We start from the raw sequence: 22,348 nt of genomic DNA, 5'->3' as shown, positions 1-22,348 counted from the left end.
ATTCCTGCTGGCAGGATTGCTTTGGAGAATTAAGAGGGGACGGTGCAGTAATGGCCATTTGCTTGTCTGCAAGCGTTCAGGTGAGCAAAAGACTGGAATGAAGGGTTAAATCTTTAATATGCCTGAGAACACAAATTGTGGTTCCTGTTGCTAGTACCTCTTTCTGCCAGCCAAGTCAGCAGGCTCTGTCTTCATGGGATCTTTTGGGAAGAACTCAATATCCTGTACCTGCTCTTTCTAACGTGCTTCCTCTAACTGACGGTGAAGGCCGTGTTGCGTCCATCTGCATAAACAAAACCTTTCGTAATTCACTAAGGTAAATGTTGTGGGACAGGGTGATTTAGAATTGTAGCTGATAATTCTGTCTCCCCGGACTGACGTGCCCTTGGCAAGGAGAGGAGCACACGTGCAGTTGACTGATCTCTGGTAATAGCTGAGAAGCCTGCCCGTTTCGCAAGTTTTTTGGGCTGCCTGTGCTAAAGGAAACAATCCACCCTGGGGAGGTCAGCTCTGTGTCCCCAGGTTTGACTTGCTGAAAGCAGCAGCTTTTGCAGCACCTGGTAGTACATGGCTTTTTCCGAGGATAGAAGCATCGTTCTCTGCTTCCTCTCCCAAGGTGCTGCACGGGGTCGCTGTGCCCTGTTAATCCACCGTGTGTTTTGTGTTAGAAGTGGGGATATATCAGAGCTGGGGGAAATGATCCTGCCTGTGGGGACTGGCTTGGCCACGTGTGTGTACGTGTGCCTAAACACGTCTTCCTTGCCCACTGGTTTCCAAACCAAAGCAATTGCTGTGCCCTTTGCCCGTGCTGCTGGCCTCAGCGAGCTCCTGCCACCCCTTCCCACTGCTGCCGTGATACTGGGCACCGAACAAGCCTGATTAAAACCCACCTTCCTCATGCCAGAGCAGAAAGGTTTTCCAAAGCAAAGTGGGACCTCTTGAAGAAAGAGAGGGCCTTGCAACTAAGTTTACACCAAAATAAGCCATGTCGGCCTTAGTCTTTCGCGGACCTGATACCGGGTAGATTTTGAACCACACTATGTGATGGGTTTGCACCAAATTGTGTTTTTCTGCCTAAGCAGCTGCTACTGTTCTTACCATTCATACAGTACCAGCCTTTGTGCTTGCGAAGTGCTGGCCCCTTTCCAGCTGTATTCCTAAGCGGTCCCATAACACTCCTCCCAGTTTTATTTGAAGGCGGCGTTTCCCGGGCTTTGCTCTGCGGTCTCCTGCCCGCTCTCGTGCGCCGGGGAAGAGCTGCTGCCCTTCGCTTCAGAGGTGGCTCCTCTTTGGCAGGAGGCGAAGCGAGCACGTGACGTCCCTCGCTCTGCTGGCCATGGTGATGTGAGCTTAAATTAGCTAATTTTTAGAATTGCAGATGCAGATTTGGGTTGATGGTGTTATTAATGGGGAAGACTTTACTTTTTGTTAAAGGACAAATCTAGAAGGTAGGCTGGAGCTTTCTGATTGCTTTTCTGGGAACCATATTGCTACAAAAAATCCTGTGAAGCACCTGAACTTTTCTGGTGCTGTGTGATAGGAATCTCAGTATCTGCTGCTGTGTTTCAATCCAGTTTCTCCCAAGTTACTCGTTAAGCATGCCACACAGGTATGCCTACCACGAGGGCATTATTTTTCACTGGTAATATAAAAATAATTTCAAGCGTATCCAGAAATGTTTGTCCCATGGAGCCCTCTGACCCTTTCTCCTTTAAAAACTGATAGCTCAGCCGATGCCACCATTAATTTTGTTACCAATCCCCAATGGGAGGACAGTGACGATAAGGACTGGGAAGCGTGCCAGTCCTCTGAGAAAGGTTTACCTGCCTAATAAATTCCTGGGTATGATGGACGGAGGGAGGGAAGGAAGGAGAGAAGAAAATGGTGAGGACACCTGGAGTGAAGTAGATTGATTGGGATAACACTGAGATGAACAGGAAGGTGCCAGACTGCTGCCTTTGGGGGTTGGTTTAGATAAGTGAGGCCTTAGTGTCTGTATGAAAACTGTTCTCAGGGCTGTGTGTTCTGCTTATCCGTGCAGGAGGGCTGGCCAAGTGGCCTACATGTTGTGCTCCCTGGGTCCTTGGAGCCACACGTTCATGTACTGCTCAACTCAGCTGATCTCTGGATTATTTTCCCAGATCTGTAATTTAACTTCCATGTGCACGTTTATAGGGAGAGATACAAGAAAAATCTTTTGATGAACAGGAAGAAAATTATCTTCATTCGTTGTTCTGTATGAACACTAGGAGAAGCAGTCTTTCTGCTTTTCTTTGGGTCAACCCAGGCACCGTTCAGTTGATGTTTCTCCCTCAGAAAGGGCTGTGTTTTGGTGGTATGGCAGAAAAGGGCTTGCTGTGAAGACCGTTAGTGCTTTTGAGGATGAAAAGTATTATGGAAACTCGGAACAGTGATGTGTCTGTTCTGGGAAGCTGCTACCAGATGAAAGTGTACTTCTGTGTGCTCAGACAAGCAACCTGGAGGGTGCTAATTCCTTCCTAGATCTGTTGCTTTTCTGATCGTGAGTCCTGGCTCACATCTGAGGGACTAATTTGGCCGAAGCAATGTAGTGCGGCTGGGAGAGAGCCACAAAGGCATCTCCAGTGCTGCTGTTCCGTGTTTTCTTCACTCTGACGCTGTAAATTGGTGGTCCTTGCTGAGCTGTGGGTCGCTGGTGATCTCTTGTCAGTGGGCTGCAGCTCTGGCACAGTATAATGTTAAAAAATAAACAAATTCAGGACGCAGTACTCTGTGCTTTTGTCAGCTAGACATGGTACTGGTGCCTGCTGCTTTTTGAGCACGCTGGGGATTTTATTGTCCTGCCACATGGCTTGTCAGAGCAGAGCTGTGCATCCCTCCGAGTGCTGCAGGGCTGCTGCCGCCTGCCAGCGCTGCGTGGTGGATGTCTGTGTGCAATCCTTGGGCGAGGGAGGAGCAGCATGAGCCCCACGGGGGTACCCTGCATCACTCTGCCGACATCTTTAGTAATGAGGCTCCCTTTGGGAAATGTGGGTGAATTCAGTCCGTACTGTCTCTGACTTCTTTCAGCAGCGAAAGCAAGTGAAGGTGCTCTTTGTAAATAAGTTTACCGCAGCCCGCCGATGCTGGCAATATTGACGCCTAGACGCTCTCCCAGATGCTAATCAAGGACCCAGCTCAAGTGAGTGACCTGCATGCAAATCCCGCAGGCCTTCGTCGAGCGGTTTTTCAGACCTCAGCCCTTCAGATCCCGTTCGAATCCCAGTGCGACAGCAGTGTATTTAGTTATTCTGGTCAAACCTCCTCACTGCTCCTGGCTGTTTTGTCCTTGCTGAGCTGAAACAAACCTGCTCGAGGGCTCCAGCCCCATTACGAGGACAAAAGGACATCAGACCTGCTGCCACTGAAGGGAAATGTGTCTTGGGTTTGGAGTGTAACACAGAATGGGTGCCTTAGAAATTCCTGAATTGGCTTTCTCTGTTCAAAAGACATCTTTCTGGGTTATCGAGTTTTTAGCTTCCCTGAGATGTAGCTTGTAACATTGACTTTGGGGCGAGGACACAGGCTGATGCTGAGAGGATTAATACTGAATGTGAGAATCGGTGGATGGCAATAAACAGCCAATTCTCAGGGAAATTATTTTCTGAATCAGAATATTTAACACATTGAGATTTGTGGGCTTTTTCCTGGTTTTAAAGGGGCACTGTGAACACATACTAGAAAGTGTTTGTGTTACTACCAACACTTTAATTTATGATTAACTTGGAATATTTTTACATCTCATTTATTCCTTTGACGGGGGTGTTCTGAGCTGCTGAAATTACTTGGTCAGCTTCACTTTCTCAGTTTTGTTTGTTAGGGTGGTGCCATGAATGGATTTTGGATGGGAGAAAATAAAAGGGAGGGATTCAGTCTGGAGGGGTTTTAAAGCACTTTGGTTCTCTTTGGCACAAAACAGATGTCTTAGGATTCCTCTGGTGTCTCCATATAATGTCTAGAGCTTAAAATGTCCTTCATAAAGCTGTCAATATTCCTTGAAGAATCTCTTGCTGAATCTTTTTTTCAATCTAAGTGCATTATCTTTGAAGACCGCATCTGGAATACTGCGTCCAGTTCTAGGCCCCTCAGTTCAAGGACAGGGAACTGCTTGAAAGAGTCCAGCACAGAGCCACAACGATGATGAAGTGGGTAGAACTATCTCTCTTATGGTGAAAGGCTGAGGGAGCTGGGTCTCTAGCTTGGAGGAGACTGAGGGGTGACCTCATGAATGTTCATAAATACGTAAAGGGCGAGTGTCGGGAGGATGGAGCCAGGCGAATCTCGGTGATGGCCAATGATAGGACCAGGAGCAATGGGTGCAAGCTGGAGCACAGGAGGTTCCACATTAACATAAGGAAAAATTTTTTCACTGTGAGGGTGACAGAGCACTGGAACAGGCTGCCCAGAGAGATTGTGGGGTCTCCTTCTGTGGAGACATTCAAAACCCACCTGGATGCGTTCCTGTGTGATCTACTCTAGGTGGTCCTGCTCTGACAGGGGGGTTGGACTAGATGATCTTTTGAGGTCCCTTACAACCCCTAACGTTCTGTGATTCTGTGAGAAGGCTTTAGCTGTGGAGGTTTTGACGTGGCACACGGCTCCAGTAGTGCTTGGTTTTGAGTCCCAGAAAGCGAAGGGAGATCATGGAAGAATAGGGAGAGGATCAACTGTGTAAGTCACTGCTCAGTCTCTATTTTGATCTACCTGAAAGCAGACCCTGGATCACGTGGAGAAGGCCCAGCACAGCTCTGCCCTGCGTGATGCCCATGCACACTTTGTGTCCACTGTCACCGCAATGGAGGGTTAATCACTGCTGCTGCGGTGTCGAAGGGCCGAGGGGGTCTGGGGCAGGTAGGGGATATGGGGGAGGCCTGAAACAGCTCCGGGATGTGGAGGTGGTGTGATGGAGAACAGGGACAGAGAGGAAGGGGAAGAGAGCAGTGAGGAAAGGAGAGCAAAGGAAAGGAGCTTAATTATGTAGATCTGGAGGTGAAGGTCAAAGGCTCCGTGTGACTGGTGTGCGGTGGCTGGTTGTTTTGGGTTTTTTTTGTAATGTTCGTAAGTGTTGCTGTAAACAACCCCAGGCTGGCTTAAAAGTGCTGGGGGGGCAGAGGCTGTAAATTACAGACATTGTTCTTCTTATAAAGAGAGCGAGCAACTCGAAGCGTGTTTGGCTCACAGCGTTTTGCATGCTCGTTCCTCCACCGCTTCTCCATTCATTTAAGTTCCTTGTAATAGGTTTGACGCAGAGCCGTGCTTACTAATAGAGCAGGGACAGCGCTGAGAGCCTGGGACCCCGGCGGTGCTGGGTAAGCAGGATCGGCGCCCTGGCAGCCGGGCAGGGCGGGATGATCGAACACCTGCCCTCCCGCCGCTGCCTGGCTCGCCCTGCCTCGCTCCGGGCTGAGGGCAGCTGCCTCCCGGGGCGCCTCTGGCTCCTGGTGGCCCCTCAGCTTTGTCCTCACGGGCCGGTGGGCCTGAGGCAGCCAAGAAAATGGCGAAAGTAAAGTAACACCAAGTGCTAAAAGTGATAGGCAGGCGGCGGGGGGGGGGGGGGGGGGGGGGGGGGGGGGGCTGCACTTGGCGTTTGGCCTCTCTGCCCCAGCTCTGGGCTGGGGACAGGGGTTTGGTCCCCAGGGCCTGGGTCGCTGTCCTCCCTGAGGGGCCGACAAGGACCGACCCCAGGGAGCCATCAGGGCGAGGGGGGTGTCCAGGCCCGGCGGCGGTGGGACACTCGGGATCGCTCGGCGGGGCCCAGGGCAGGGCGCGCTCCCGAGGAGATGGCGGCGGCGGGAACCCGCTCCCGCCGGGTTAACCGGGGTGAGGCACTCTTTGGCCTCCGGCGGAAGCAGCCGAGCGCTGGGGCCTGCGCGCTGCGGCCTATAAAATGCTTGGGGTGGCGCGGAGGTCTGGGCAGTCGGAGCCGGGGCCGGCTGGGTGTGGATCGGTGGGAGCTGCTAGGAGGCGCTGGTGGCGGCTTGAGAGGACCCCCCCCCCCCCTGCCGTTCTGCACCCTCACCGCTTCCTTCCCCTCCCGCGGGGGAGTGCGGCGGCGACAGCGACAGCCACCCCCGGAGCTGCGGGCCGCGCCTCCCCCCGCCCTGCTGGATGCTCTGGGGCTCGGTCCTTGAGGGGGGCTGCGGCGGCGGCAGCCCCCGCTGTGGCGGGACCATGGGGGCGGACAGCGGCAGGGCGCGGAGCCCCCTTCCCCGCTGAGAAGACCCCTCGTCCCGGCGCCGATGCCGCGCTGTCCTCTCACAGCCGGCCCCTGAGAGACTTCCCCCCCCCCCCCCCCTTTTCCCCGCCTTGCCCTCCCCATGCCAGACGGAGCCCCTCGCCTCGGAGACGCCCTGCAGCAGCCCCGCCGGCTCGGGGGTCTGTGGCTGCCCCCGCGGTATGAGAGGAGCTACCCCCGCCGCCGGGGGCAGCCAGGAGAGGGGCAGGCTCCCACCCCGCCGCCGGTTGCAGTGAGGCGGCTGTAGCTGCTTCGGCTGGAGGAAGAGCCCCTTTGTTTTCCCTCCCTCTCTCCTTCCTTCCCGGGGCTTCATGCCCCGCTGAGGGATGATGGAGGTGGTGGGGGACTTTGAGTACAGCAAGAAGGACCTGATAGGACACGGAGCCTTTGCTGTGGTCTTCAAAGGTCGCCACCGCAAGGTAAACAGCGATGGGCTTCGCCCGCAGCCGGAGCGGGGCCGGTTACACAACCCGGGGCCGGGGTCGCTCCGCGGGGCTGCAGCCGTCAAGGGCCCCTCCCGCCGGGTGACAGCAGGGGCGGGGGTGCCCTGTGGGGAGTTCAGTGGGGATTTAGGGTGTTTGGGGAGAAAATAGAAAGAAAGGTGCGGGGTGGGCTAAGGTACCGGGTCGGGGGCGGCGGGGCCCGGGGCTGGGCCTGTGCCCGGGGCAGCCCCGGCGGCCGGCCTGCCGCTGCTGCGGCCCGCGGCGGCCCGAGAGCCGAGCAGCCGGCTCCCGGCCTCCATAAACCCCTGTTTTAAAAATTATTTTTACCCTTCCTTAAAAAAAAACCCAAATAACCAACAACCTATCTGCGTTCCCACCTCTCCTCTCTGCTGTTTGGTAGCTCCCTAACATAACGGCGAGTGGAGAGTTGGAGCTGTATGGGAGGCTGAGCCCTTTGTTTGTCAGGAGGGTCATGTTTATCTCGCTGGATAACGAGGGACCTAATGGAAAATTGTCTCCTTTGGGATTGGCTGAAGATTTCTTAAATTCGGAGGTGTCTGGTTTCCTGGCGTGGCTTGCTAATCACCCCGGATATTCATAGTTACGTTATGGTTTCTTGATGCTGTGAGAGTTTATTCTGGTGTTGGTGCCTAAAGTGCTCTGCTTTCCAGAAAACAACTCTTCGGAGTCATCATCTTGGAGCATTAGGGCAATACTCACAACTTGGAGAGGCACAGTGATTTGGGGGTTTTAAAAAAAAAAAAGAGGAGAGAGAAAGGAAAATAGAAATTTTAAAGGAGGTACTTCCACCTTACAAATACATCGTCAGTTTATTTTTAGGCGATATATATATAGGCAATATATAAGTTTACTTTAGAAAGCAGATGTTTTCTTGTGCAGTTTTCAGCTGTAGAGCATAAGAAGGCTGAAAATGGGAAGTCCTTGAAGGAGAGTAAAAGTAACTCAGTCATTGAGAGATGACTAAAAAGCAGATACATAACACCGCTACCAAAAAGTAAATGGGGTGTGATTACTTACTTATTTTGGTTTTTTTTTAAATGCTTTTGAATCCATGAAAATGCAGTGTAGCTGCAGCTGGATTTTAATAGCTGTCTAAGCTATTTGGAATAAAATAGTTCTTGATGGTGTCATGTGATGTAGTAATCACTGGTGGGTAGAGTAGGGCTGATCTTGGAACTTTTTCTCCAGTGCTTTACTAGCTAGGTCTTAGTGGATAAAGTTAAAAAAAATATAAACCTGACAATACTTGTTTGTTTGTTTGTTTCCAGAAAACTGATTGGGAAGTAGCCATAAAGAGTATTAACAAAAAGAACTTGTCAAAGTCACAAATCCTACTTGGAAAAGAAATAAAAATCTTAAAGGTATGTTAATTTGCAGTGATTTTTAAAGCTGCTTTACTTGAAAGGAAAAGAGACTTTTGACCTAGTTCATTCTGGTTCATGGGTAGTATCACAGTAATTGCTGTTCTGCCTTTTGTTTCTTTGTTAGTCCCAGGAGAAATCCAGAAATAAAAAGACCAAGAAAATAAAAGGAAAATATACATTTTTTTAGTTCTGGAAATGGTCTCAGAACAGGTTATGGGCATACTTTTGTAGTGAAAAGTGGAAAATTGTTGTAGAACCAGTCTCTGTGCTTTGTTTATTGCACTATAGGAAACTTTGTCCTTCAGGATGGCTAGTGGGGCACCTTTCCCAAGCAGTGCATACAACAAAAGTCATAACTGAGGGTAAACCGTCAGTCTTTGATCTTTCTTCATCTTCTTTGCTCAAAGATGCCTTGAAAGCTAAAATTGGCGTGCTGAATTTGATCCCTGAAGCAGTCTTCCCGCTTCTGAGTTGTGTTAATTGACTTAAAATGTGTAGTGTGGCTCTAATGAAGGAAATAAAACAGAGCATCATTTAGTTTTTCAATGCTTTGTTAGGGAAACGTCTCCTTGGATGGTCTCTTGCTGTTCTCTGCTCTCTGATCGTCACCACGTATCATTTTGCACAGTTTTGCAGTAATAATTAGTGCTGCTTTCTTTCCGTGTTTCCAGGCTTCTTGAGATACATCACAGTTTTATATGCTAATATATACATATTATATTCTAGTATATTTATTATATATCAGAAGTTGTAATGATGGGTATATTAGTGTGCTGAAAGTACTTAGCAAAGACAGATGCTTTTTTGAGCAGTTACAGATAACTGCATGAGCTGTCCTGTGCCAGTTTTATTTGGTGTTACTTGGTTTGATTTCCTTTTTATTGTAAAATGGTAAGGTTGACTTGGACATAGTGTAGTTGGTTACTCTGCTACACAAGAAATTGTGGGAGACTATGAAATTAAATTTAGTCAGTTTTCAGTACTCATTAAAGGATCTTGTGTTATAGTACTTTCTGTAACAAGACATAGAAAATAAGTTCTGGAACCAAATGTTTTTATGACCTCTGGAGATATTGCCTAATTTCCTGTTCCTTTAAATATTGTCTAAATAGCTGGGATTTCCTCCAAGTTCCATCTGATGGTCTAAAAAAGATGCTACCTTTCTTTGTAAATTTTGATTCTCTTTGGTTATCACCTAGTAAATTAAATTTGAAGTAATAATAACAGGCTGTTTCCATAATACAAATATTTTATTTTACAGGAACTTCAGCATGAGAACATTGTAGCTCTCTATGATGTCCAGGTAAAATATATTTTGATGCCTTTTTCTTCATTAAAGTTTATTTATGAAAACACAATGCATATGTATGTATACTGAGTAGAAAATTTTGAATGGCCGTGTATTTTCTTGCTATAATCAGTTTGGTATTTAGAAAAAGAAATCTAGTTCCCTAGCAGTGGCAGGGGAGTTCTTTTGTCTTCAACACACTATGCACTTATTTTGTATTGGCTCTTTCTAATAAGTAGGATGCAGAGCTGGGATAGAAAGCCATGAGGAATATGGTTGCTTCCAGGCAGCAGGGGCAAGTGGCCACCTGAGAACCTCTGCAGGGGCTGTTAGTGTGGTTTGGTCCTGTCTCCAGAGAAAAAGCAGCAACTGGCTGGGCTGGGAGCTCTGTCGCTGGCAGTAACTGTTCTCCTGAATTAGCCTTGGTTCCTTGGCCCTATAATTTAATCGGAAAGTAGGTGTTTGTGGATAGTGACTGAATACACCTGAAGGAAAATGAACTAGAATGAGTTGGTTGGTCTAGATGATCTCCGGAGGTCCTTTCCAACCCTACCATTCTGTGATTCTGTGAGTTGATCTGAACGAATGAAGCAAGTGGTGTTAAAAAGTCAACATAACTTAAAATAATTCTGTTGTAGGAAAGGAGCGGCATCTCTGAGATCTCTGTAACAAAGAAATGTATTAGATATATAGCCTTGTGTCATGCAGGGAAGAACTGAGGTAGAAGACCATGATCACACGTGTATATGTTGCTGTTGCCTGTGTTCAAAAGGATAAGATAAAGTATAAGGGCCAAGCAGACATTTGGATCTTTTCACGTAGGAGAAATAAGTATTAAATTGCTTCAGATTATCTTCCTGTCTTTATTCCCGAGATTCTGCCTGATAAAGCGAGGAAGTTAGTTTTCTAGCCTGCCTAGGGTAGTGTATTCTACATAGTAGGAAGTATGGTTTTTGTATTCTAAGGCCTGCAAGTGTCGAGTAAGGCTAAATACGACGTGGTATAGGTTATACAGCCATTTTTTCTGCGTGGATAAGGACTATACATTTGTCTCCTGGGCTCAAATCTAATCTTAAAAACAGAGTTACATTTATTAAAAAAAATTAAGAACAACCCTTGGGGCATTGCATCGTTAAAGTAACGCAAAATAGATGTTTTGACATTCTTCCATGTTTTAGGATGCAAATGTGGAAAGACAAAAGGTTTTCAGCTTACACGTAGATGTGTATCTCTCTGTAGCTGCAGAAATCTGCATCCACATGATACTGAGCTAGGCCGGCTCAGGTTTTATTGCGTGTAGCGCTACGGGACGAGTACTAACTTCTGTTGACTTTTGGTACGAAGTGATGGTGTTCATCTAGTAACAGACTATGCATCAAAGTGTCTTGTTTGGATGGGTAGGCTCTTTTCCCATCTGGGTCTTGACTTCAGAACTCTGCACTTTGAATGGTATTAGCTGCTCTGAGAGAGAAAGTATAGTCTGTTGTGCTTCTTGAAGAGACCAGGTTTTCCTGAGTGTTGCTAAGTGGAAATAATCTCTCAGCATCCTAAATTTAGCATATCCAGACATCTTAAAAGAAACTGGAATTGTTGACTGAGGGTGTTAGTGTGTGAGTAAGCAGCTGAATTTCAGATTTATCATTTACAGTTGTTCATATGTGAAGATTACTTACTAAGCTTTGCAGCTCAACCTGAGGGTCTTTGACTAGATACGGATTTTGACGATTTAACATTGTGTATCTTCTCAGCCTTGGAGAGGCTCTTGCTTCTTTTGATTTATGCACAGAACATCCACAAGGGAAGAGAGGACAGAGCTGTACACTTGTCTATGGCTTCTTTATCTAAAGCTTATTTAAAAACGTAGCTTTTATGCTTTTCTGTTCTGCCACAGGAGAGATTGCCCTTAGAGTGACAGGACTTCTTGGATGATCAGTCCTATACTCTCCATTTAAGAAGAGAATGTTGCTGCTTGCTGCTATTGACTATTGCATTTAAATAAAATGAACAGTTAAAGCAAAGAGAAGGGAAAACCTGTGTCTCATACCTTGGATATATTTCAAATACATTCACGGCAGACATAAAGCTTGGCAGCGTGATGCTACTTCTCTAGAAGAAATTGCTCTGCAAAATATGGTCTAAAGAATGTGACACTTGCACAAATATGCTTTTCTTTTTCTGCGTAGGGCTGTGTTTGTGAAATCCTATACATCATTAACTTATGTGATTACATTAATTTATGACCCAGCAAGAACGAGCACTATGCAAGGCATTCACATGTCTAGTAGGCTGTTACACCTACTAATCTTCTTTAGCATTTCATGTTTTAGCATGTACTGCCCTTTTTGTTTGCCATAGTATTGTGAACATAGTGATACAGTACAGCAGATAAGACTTCAGGATTTCAAGCAATTTTTAAGTTACAGAAGCTATTTTTTTTTCTCCTTGGTGCTGGAGCCAGTGGAGTCTGTGTCACAGTAGGAAGTTCTCAGTGTGACTGGTAGTCTGTTTTATTTCTGTAGTTCTGTTGGTCTGAAGTTTTTCTTAACCTTAGACAGTTTGAAATAAGAAAATGCTCATGTTTCAGATGCACTGTTTGGCAGACCATTTAGCTGAATGATCCAAGAACTGATTGTTGTACCAAGTTCTCAGATAGAAAAGGTGGTGTGCAATGTAAGTGGCAAAACTCAGTGACAAAAGCATAAATTCATTGCAATGAAGAATGATTATTTTTACATCTCATAATATTAAATGAAATTATTTATACTTAATGGCAGTACTTTGAGATTAAAGCTCTATCCCTGCATAGCAATTTGGAATATATCTTTTAAGTTTGAGAATGAAAGGGTAGTTGTTGTTTTACATATTGCAAAAGGCTTCATTTGGAATTGTTTTCACAGGAGGTAGTTAAGATTCCTTCTCTTTCATCTCTGTTCATTTATGATTGTGTTCCTGTTGCATGACCTGCGACCAGTCACACAAGTCAGTGCAATAAGGATACATACACCATTAAGGTTTTAATTAGGTCCAAGAGAACTTGTGAGCCGTTCTGCTGACAGTATGTGAACATTTTAAAACCTCATACGTTGCTCTTGCTTCAGTTCTTACAAACAGCATTTTGATATGTTACTTAGGAGAAGGTCCACTGAGTTAAAGTACTAGAAGTGCCCATTCAGCTGGAGACACACCCGAATTAATTGGTTTGCCGTTAACGTTGTGTGTGCGTTGGTCTGCATAAAAATCTTTTGTTCTGGTGCCAGCATGATAATTGCCCTTGTTTTCCGTAAGGTGGTGACACGCAAGAATGGCAGGTTTGATCTGCAGTTAAGCATTTTATGTAAGCAGAGCACGCTGTTGTTGTTTGTGCCATCTCAGAAGGCCGGGGATCTGCACACGCCAGGGTGTGGAAACCAGTGGTTCTAAGAGTGAAGGCATTTGTGGAGATACTTAAGTATGAACTCTCTGTCTGCGAGAGGCAAATGTTTTGCAGTAGTAGGGCTCTGAAACATAAGCACATGCAGCTCACCTCTAAATGTGAAATTGTTTTTTTCATGAAGTGCAATGCTTAAAACCCCCCAGAATACAATAGATGGATAGCAAGATGTAACCTGTTGAGACGTATTTTACTTGTCTTCTTGAGCAAGAGTTTGGTAGTCTTTCATTGAAGAATAAAAAACTCCTGAATCGCTAAAATGGTGTAAGAATGCAGCTCTCTTCCCATGGTGGTGCTATGGGGTGTCATTCGTCCTGCAAAAGATGACCAACCTTGGATCCTGTTAATTGGGGAAATGCAGCCCACTGTTTTTCAAAAGCAAAAGGAGTCTAAAATAACCTCTAACTCACCAGCATAAAGTACATTGAGGTCCTTGGAATAAGTATTATACTGAAGTATGAAGGTATCAGTAAGTTATTTGGAATGTGCTATATTTAGCACATGAATTTACAGTTTTGTGCAGTTCATGATCCCAAGTGTGTGCTGAGTAGAAGTAATCTCTTACACAGTGCCAGACAGTGCCTGTTTTAGCAAATAATTTAATTCAAAACCTCTTTAGAATGTCAGCCATCAGAATGAAAGCCTGTAATGTATCTCGGAGATAGCGTTTGAGAAGAATGAATTAATGTCTTCACTGTAAGGAGTCTGAAGTTTGCTGTTTGAACAGTAGTTTAGGGAGAACTAATTTCTAGTGTGTTATTGGAGAAACAGTATCTGAACAGAAATTGTTTCTTGTCTTGGCTTGTTGGTACATAGCAGACAAAATAACTGCAGCTGCTTGTGCTGTCCTTGAAAGCGGTGGAAGCTAGCGGGAAGAAAGCCAGTGGTGGTTCTGGTACCTACACCTCAGCCTTTGCTTAAACGCAAGTGCCCATGAGTTCTTACTAGGGATGCTTATGGAAGGAACTGTATTCATCTATACCTGTTGTTTTACCAGTGGGAATTAAATATTGCTGTTTGGTTTACCCAACGGCTCCAGTTGGTCTGGGAGTATTGCAATTGTTTCTTGAGGTATTTGCTTTAAGCAGTCTGGTGTGTGCTGTTGATCTTTGTGTCTCGCAGCTTTGTCTCCATACTGTCATCATAGCTGTTTCTGAACTGTTGGTCTTCTGAATGAGGATGTCTCAATATCTTTATTTTTTTCCCTCAGCTCCTTGATTAAGGCCTTTGTGTTTGTCAGTATCCTCACTGTGTGTGGAAATAGTCATATGAAGACATGCCGTTCAGATAAGAAGAAAAATCTGTCCCTGTAGAAATTGTAAAGGTTTTGAAATACTACCTGGCAGCTGATGCTAACTGGAAGGTTGGTTATGACAATATTGGACTGCAAGGAATGACGCCAGTGTAGGCGTTGAAGGTTAGGGACAACCAGTTAGAATTTGTTTTGGCCCATGGAACCAAGGAGTTGGAGTTACTACGCAGTCCTTGGCCTACCTGCTGTGCCTAGGTGCTATAATTTGTATTTCAAAACTGTTTCAGAAGACCTTCTAGTACGCGAGCGTGTTAAATATTCAGTGTGCTGTGAACGGGTTTGCCTTCCCTTTGTGTTGCAGCAGGCCACTTTCTTTCTCTACCTCCCATATGTATTAGTTAAGTACAGCATTTCACGTACCAGAAAATGAGTGATACAGCTGTTGTGGTACATTTCTCCATGGCTGATTGCTCTTTTATGTGAGTAATTGGCAGCATGCACGCTGTGAGAATCCTACAGGCACATGTCAAGTGACATTTAGTCTGAGACTTAACATTTAGTCAGAACTAACAAAATGTTCAGTCCTTTAGATGATAGGAGCTGAACATGTTAGCAGCTGCTGCTGTGGAGCACTCGCAAAGCAATACAGGGAGAAACAGCCTTAAAAAGATCTGGACCAGTCCTTTTTCACTAAATCACTAGAACTTTTGCCAAATGTATTTAATGCTCCAAAAAAAAGAAGGGTGTGTTCCCAGCCAAAGAAATTAAAGCAAATATAGCACAAATTAACACATCAGAAAATTAATCAGATAATAGCAGTGCACAAGCTGTCATGTTAACTCTCATGCTCTTGGGACTCCGATCCACAAATGGCAACTAAACAGAATCTACAGACTTGGAGCAAAATCATAGTAACTATTGATTTGCCACAGTTTGCAGACTTTCAGCTTGTTCTGAAGGAGGACTTCATAACCAAAAAGAAATCTAGGGTATGTTTCTGCCAATATGTTAGAGTTCTAGCAACAGCTGTCAGAAGTAACCATGGATGTTTTGACTTCTTTTTCAATTAATGTCTTTTAAATGGAACTACTGCGCTGAGCCTGTGATTTGGGTTGGAATTTCACATCCCCTGAGACAACTGTTGGAAGTCTGGGATTAAAACACAGCAAGTTCTGGCAAATATATTGCCTCTTAATCTCTTCCTATTAGGTTTATCTGTTAGCTCTCAGAACTGTAAAATGGTTTCCTATTAACCTTTGCTATCTTTTACTTCAACTTGCAAGTAAAACCTAGATTCAGAATAAGAAGGAGCAAAAGTAGGTTTTTGTCAAGAAAACTTTAGGCAACAAAGCAGAGCATGCTGGGCAAAACTGTTCCATGATTGTTGCAACACGACATACATTTGTTTTGCTTGATTATTTTTCTAGGTAGAAGTGTAGGCCAGAACGACTCCAGCTGCAGTAATTTTATGGTCTGTATATCAATGTAAAGTTTTGAAAGCTTGGTTACCTGTTTCAAGAAACAGTTTAAAAGAGCTTGCTAGGTCGGCTTTGTTGCTGAATGTTAGATCTGAAACATGCAAATTTACTAATCTTTTCGGTTTTGAGCACTTTGCTTAGCAAGTCAACAGAAATCGCAAGTCTAGGGACTGACGATAGGGATAGCTTTATTTTTCAGCAGAATGATTTAGAAGGGAAAAATGCCTTTCCAGAACTGACTTGTGTTTTCTGAATGTATTCCCAAAATGTAGATCGCATTCCCAGCCAGGCTGGCCAAGAACTGTAGTGCAAAATTTGAGCAACTGTGAAGGGGTGAACAACTTCAGCTGTTTGGAACTAGAGCTTGCATTGGTGGGATATTGAAAAGTGTTTGGTTATGAGTTAAAAATTGGGACGGGGTGCAGCTGGGGAGCTTGGTACCAGTACCATGCAGAATATTCCTTCTGCAATACAAATCAGATAGGAGTTTTGACCAGTCTGGGAAAATCTTTGTGAAACCTCTAATCTGCTCTGCTGTTCTAATAAAGGGTTATCCAAGCTACAATAAGGAAACACACTCTACTTCTTACTATGACTTTGACCCCATGACTTGTATTTTTAATCAAGAATATCAGTCAAAAAAAAATGAGTAATGCTATTTGAGGGATATCTAGTGTAGTCTGTAGGAATGACTTTCTTTAAACAGGTGAGGGCTAGTACAAATCATCAGCTCCATGTTTCTGAAGAGAGCAGTTTCATTTGAAAGGACTTTGTTTCCAAGGGACTCCAGAAAACACATTGTCTCAGTTCTGTGGTGAATAAATGTCAGTCATGAGCTGAGCATTACATACTGCCATAAGCTGCTGTTTTTGTACAGAGTGTGTTGTGTAGTGGAGGCAGTGACGCTGTGGAACATCTATTTCTGATTCATGGGATTGCTATGTTCGGGTAGAAATCCGCTAGCTGAGCTTCTTTCTTGTCACTGGAGGACAGACAGTTTCCATGCTTCTTAGCTGTGTTACTCTTTTACACATCACAGGCGTCCTTTAAGTGAAGTGATTCTCTGTTGGCAGAATTTTCAGTTTGACAAACTGGGGTCTCAGAGTTGCTGTTGGGCATCGTTGGGGTTCCTGAAAGAGAGTTTCTAGCTTGGAAAATGTTGTTGCAAAGGAACAATGTAGAAAGAAACAACGTTTATCATTATGTATTTTCAGTAATTTACAGAGCGAGTAACTACTTTTTTTTTTTGCTTTAAAGTATGCACTTAGGTTTTGAGGCATTTATAGGATTGCAAATTATGGTTCATATTGGCCACAGCTGTTACAGAAACACTGAACAATTGGGACTTCCTGAAATGCGATCTACTGCTGCTTTAATATGCTGTATTGGTTGGAGTTTGCCTTTCATTCCCAACGGATTTGACTAATGTTCCTAGAAACTTGCTTTCTTTAAAGCTAATTTCCAAATGTAAACAAATCTGTAATGTGCTCGATGTTCTGAGCTGGAAAGAACCTCAAATGCATTTCTGTAACACAGACAAGAGTGACTAAACTAAATGCTTCCAGAAAGTGAAGCAGCCTAGTACAGCTTTGAATTAACCTTAAAATACCTGGTTCATCTTGAACTGTACTTGCTACAGTTACCTGTAGTGGGCATCTGGGTCTGTGATGGATTGGTAGAAGTGGCTTTAATGGGTTGTACCATCCCTGTGCGCTGTGCTATGTGTGATATTTAGGGTAGCTGGTTTCCTTAGCCTGGGCCTGTTGGCCCATTTTTACTTTATTTTTCTTTTTAAAGCTTCCTAACCTGACCTGTTAGCCAGCCCTTGAAAATGGCACTCTTGTGGTAGTTCTTGCTGGTGTGGTCAAATTGAACATGTGCTGTAGTTTTGGTACAAGCACTGAGAAAGGTGGCTAAGTTAAGTTCACAGCTCTGCTTTTGCCATGCGATGTCCCTTTTGACTTTTTTTTTTTTGACACTAGTTAGCGGAATGCAGTCAGACTGACTGTGGTTCCATTTCCAACTGGTGCTATGCCTGGCCTTGTCTGGTATGCCATCTTGCTCTTTTCCTTCAACTGTCTTAAAATTTTCCCCTAAACTGTCAACCTTTGTTAGGTTTATTTTTGAAGTGAAAGAGAGATAAGGTACTATGTAACTAAAAAACATCATCCTGTTTCTTGCATAGTTGCCTTATGTTTCCTTCTGCTTCTCTTTGTGTTCTTTCAGTCTTAGTCAGCTCAGGGAAAAAACGCTTTTGCTTTATAAAAGATCTCTGAGTGTCTTCAGCTTTGTAGGCACAACAAAACTATTTTATGCAGGAGACTGTGGAAAACAATGTTGATTATTGGCATAGGCAGGTAGGCTCTTCCCTCACACAAAATAAATATTTGTAAAAAAGATTAATGTTCTTGTTATAGTTGGGTTTAAGCACAGACATTTTTACTGCATTTTTATGGAGTATGTAGATAATTTACAGTAGAAGTTAGCTAATCTGTCTTTCAGTAACTTTTACTCAGTTAGAAGAGATGGAATTCAGGTTGCAAATAGGTCAAAGGAGGTCAGTGCTTTGGAAAATCTCAATAGAGCTGCCGTAACAAATCACACCTTTGCCGTGAGGCATTTAGATCCACGGCAGGGATGTGCTTCTGCCAGTGACTCACTGAGGGAGATACTTTACAGAAGAATGCGTGATTCCTGAATTAATTATCCTACAAAATAGCATTTGGGAATCAGTTTATTCCAGACAGTTAACCACTCTGTGATTTCTGACTGACCTTCAGCTTGTCAGATGGCAGAACCAAAGCGTGTTTTACCCAGAAGCAGGGAACATAACTTTGGAATTCCTCCTTAGGAAACTGGTTGTCATAGCCAAATTGTCTTGCTTACAGTTTGTAATTCCGTCCGGTATATTTGCAACTAAGTATTAGTCCTGTTAGTGACCGATGTCAGCGATGTCTGATAGCAAAAGTTAATTTATTTGCAAGGGCTTTTAATACAGAGGTGGTGTTGACAGAGCAGTCCAAGGCAGTTGAAAGCTGCGGGAGCAACCTACAGTGGAAACTGATGTTACTTACTGTATGATGGTCTTTCAGATGAAAGCTTTAGTCTTGAGGATGTTGCCTGGTGATGTTTTTACATACGCGAATGCTTTTGAAAAATGTGAAATGCTTAATGGTGAGGAGTGTACATATTTGCTACCCTCTAAAACAGTGACTTCAACAAGGTGACTCAGTTGATTGAAAAATCTCATGTTACGCTTGGGTAATGCAAATACTGAAGCTTTGTCTTGTCACGTTCTTAAATGGGATTTGTTCTTCTTCTCTTTTAGGAAATGCCCAATTCTGTCTTTTTGGTAATGGAGGTATGTGTTAACATACATGTTTCTTTCTGACTGATTTTGAAGATGATTTTTAGGCAAAACTCCTTTGCGCAGCTGCGAAATAACCATGACTTGTTAAAGCAAGCAATTCTGAAAACTATTTATTTCCTATGCACCACTAAATTTACCAGCAGTGTTTGTTCCATAAATTATTCAGTTTCATTTTATGATGCTGTAAGTATTGATGAAGTGTTGCACCTCAAATTATTAATTGCAGATAATTGACAAAACAGTTTCAAGGCAAACAGCTGGGAAGGATCTTCTAATTTTTGTGAAAAGATTTCAAAATAAAAATTATATAGCAAGTATTTCAGTGCTTGTGTTTTCATAAAAACCTTTCTTTTCAACAGTACTGCAATGGTGGGGATTTGGCAGATTACTTACAAGGTAATTGATTACTGTATTTCCCTATGAGGAAGCTGTTGCATTACAGTTTATATTCTGTATTCCTGTAATCCACTGGTGTTTCTCTGAGATTTTTTTTTTTTTGCTTGTGGTTTAAATAATTTTCTGTTCATGGAATGTCTGTAATTCCACAACTCATGTTCACCCTGGTGTGATTTTAGAGTACCCTCTTCATAAGAGTGAGTGACTTCACCAAGAATCTGTTTAGTGTTGTATTCTGTTTCCAGTCAAGGTCAGCAGCAGTGCTGTTTGTTTATATGCCACCCTGGGAACTTGAAAACTAAATTTTGAAGCTGCAGGAAGACAGAAGTTTTTGCATTTGTTTAAAAATATTTCCCAGTGTTTTTAAATGCCATTCGTAATTGAAAATAAAACCCACAAAGAAGCAAGGAAGGTAAATAAAATAATGCGCAGACAGAAACCACTTTTTTGCCACTGCTTCCAAAACAGTTGAATGTAACATTTTCTTATTTGTAAATGAGGAAGAAGATGTAGCTAACCCTCAGTAGCATGCTGGAAAATGTGTGGTTTTCTGTTTCTAAAGTTGTGATTTGGGGGCTGCTCCCAGTGTTTTCATTCCACCTGCCTTCTTTTCCAAGATGTGAACTGAAAAAATACTGAATTACTTATATAATAATGCTTCCTACAAAGAGGCAGATCTGGCTTAGGAGAGATTTTACCCTCCAGCATGGCTTTGCCCAAAGTGAAGACAGAAGTTACAGAATCATGACAAATGGATTCTTATTACAAACAAAATTTTGAGCAGAGAAGTTAATTTTCATATTTTTCTTGATGAAAATATTCTTCTACTTGCCTTTGTATCTCATTATGTGGAAGGAATCTTTTTGTGAGCAGCTATTGTTATGGTAACTGTATGTATTAAAAGCCTAATTCACTTCCCATTAAAATCCTTGGAAAGACTCCTACAGTATAATCCAGCTCCTGTGTTCAGTACTTTTTCAGACTGCAGAATGAGATAATACCTTCTGAAGAGACTTTCAAAAGTCCATCTTCCCCCCCCCCCCCCCCCCCCCCAAATAAGTTTTGTCCTGGATGAAACCTTTGAGCAGAGTGGTTATCTGCATCACTATAATAATTTGTTTAAAGAACAGGTTTTATGCTTCAGTTTGTAACACAATTGTAGATACATTTAATGTTTTAAACCGTGAAGTTCTTTATTTTCTTGGCTCCTTTGCCTTTTTAGCGAGTTTAGGATTTAATGGTGATTGAGAAGTTTTACAATTATTATGCTACCAGGTTGAGTAAACTACTGTAAAACCAGATAATTCAGAATACTGTAGCTCATGTAAAACTGTGGAGATGTATATGTTGTTGAGAGTGTAAACATTTGTAGGAAAATACTGGAGATTGGATTGTTCTGAATGTAATTTACTATGATTTGATTGTCTTCATTCTTTTCACAGTTGATCACTGTGAAGTTTATTGCTTTTTCCCCAAAGATGATGATATTTATTTTCTCATTTGCTAATGTCTATGTTATTTCCAGCTAAAGGAACTCTTAGTGAAGATACCATCCGGGTGTTTCTCCAGCAGATTGCAGCAGCTATGCGTATTCTGCACAGTAAAGGAATCATTCACAGGGATCTTAAACCACAGAATATTTTGTTGTCTTATGCCAGTCGTAGGAAGTCAAGTGTCAGTGGCATACGCATCAAAATAGGTAAATGTGCTTTTCTGTGATCTAAAGGTAAATCGTCAGTGTTGGATTGTTTCCCTACTCAGAAGTGTCTCTGTAGTTAAAGCGCAGAGGGTGTACTGGACATGGTGTGTGTTAAATTGATGCCAATCAGGCAGTTAGTCTAGAACGATGAGCTCTATGCTGTAATGCAGAATCTTGGTATAAAAAAAGATTGAGTCATAGAGACCTTTTTTGATTAAATCTACAGGAAAAATAAACCTATTTAGCTGGTGTTTCTCATATTAAACTATTTTAATTAGACATAAATCTGTAACCTTTGAAACTTCGAGTAGTCTCATGGCAATTCCTAGGACTTTTCCTTCTAGTCATGAAAACATTAGCTCATCTCAAAACTGTGTGCATGAGAGACTCCTGTCGCAGTTCCAGCTGCTTTGGTTGTTTTTTTTTTGTGGTAGACCCTCCTAAAGGTTATTTGAGAAGTTTAGAAATGTAGGTTATGACCTATTTTAGGCAGAAAGAGGTTTGGCATTGTAACTGAGGAGAGATGTCGACTGTTCAGGATACTACCAAACTCCTCTTCAGAAGACACTTCAGAAATTTTAATCTCTTATTGTTGTCTGTTAAGTGTCCATTTAAAAATACCTTGTTTGCAACAAGTTTTTTCGCTATGCTTTTGCTCCACTGAAATCTGAGATCTGTTCCAACTCACTCAGTCTTCTAAACAGCACAGAGGAGACAAAACTTCTTCTCTTGCTGTCCTTACTTGATAGTTTCAAATGCTTTTGCCTACATGGAAAATTCAGGCATCTGAAACTTGACTTAAACTTCTACCTGATGTGATTTCACTGGAGCAGATTGTATATTCATCATTCTTAATGAACCATTTATATTTAGCCACTGACTTTAATCCTTTCCTGCTGACGCCAGACAGCATGCTCTGCAGCTGGGGGAGATGGCTGAGCAGCAGTTTGTGCAAATGATGCCACTACTGTTTCTTGGCTTGCTGTTTGGAAGATAATACATTATTCTGTCAGTGTAACATGGATTTTACTGTTCGTGTAGTTGATTATATATTATACCTGTCTTTTTCTCTCTAACTGGTAATTGTAGCAGATGTCAATAAGAGACAGATCATTTCTAGACTTGGAAAATTTGAAAATTATCTTTCTTTCCATTGACAAATGTGTTTCTTTACATAGCTGACTTTGGGTTTGCTCGTTATCTGCATAGCAACATGATGGCTGCAACTCTGTGTGGGTCTCCTATGTATATGGTAAGTGACAGTATGTTTCAGATTATGTTGCTTGTCTCAAACATTCTCCTACCGGAACAAAATAATTTGCTGCTCGCAGATTGGTAAATGCGTAATGTTGCT

At 43.3% G+C, this 22,348-nt stretch overlaps 1 protein-coding gene across 1 annotated transcript in view; it reads left to right on the top strand.

Annotated features, from left to right (window-relative positions):
* Window positions 1–6,579: 6,579 nt before the first annotated feature.
* ULK2 (unc-51 like autophagy activating kinase 2) overlaps window positions 6,580–22,348 on the top strand; it is a 38,898-nt gene continuing 23,129 nt past the window's right edge. The window contains exons 1-7 of the mRNA XM_086475057.1: window positions 6,580–6,672; window positions 7,986–8,078; window positions 9,343–9,384; window positions 18,858–18,890; window positions 19,259–19,295; window positions 20,821–20,994; window positions 22,173–22,246. Of these exons, the coding sequence (XP_086331183.1) occupies window positions 6,580–6,672; window positions 7,986–8,078; window positions 9,343–9,384; window positions 18,858–18,890; window positions 19,259–19,295; window positions 20,821–20,994; window positions 22,173–22,246 (546 nt within the window). The remainder of the gene's footprint in view (window positions 6,673–7,985; window positions 8,079–9,342; window positions 9,385–18,857; window positions 18,891–19,258; window positions 19,296–20,820; window positions 20,995–22,172; window positions 22,247–22,348) is intronic.

Source organism: Leptosomus discolor, chromosome 18, assembly GCF_034619465.1.
Source record: "Leptosomus discolor isolate bLepDis1 chromosome 18, bLepDis1.hap2, whole genome shotgun sequence".
Lineage (NCBI taxonomy): Eukaryota > Metazoa > Chordata > Aves > Leptosomiformes > Leptosomidae > Leptosomus > Leptosomus discolor.
This window is presented reverse-complemented; position numbering and strand designations above follow the sequence as displayed.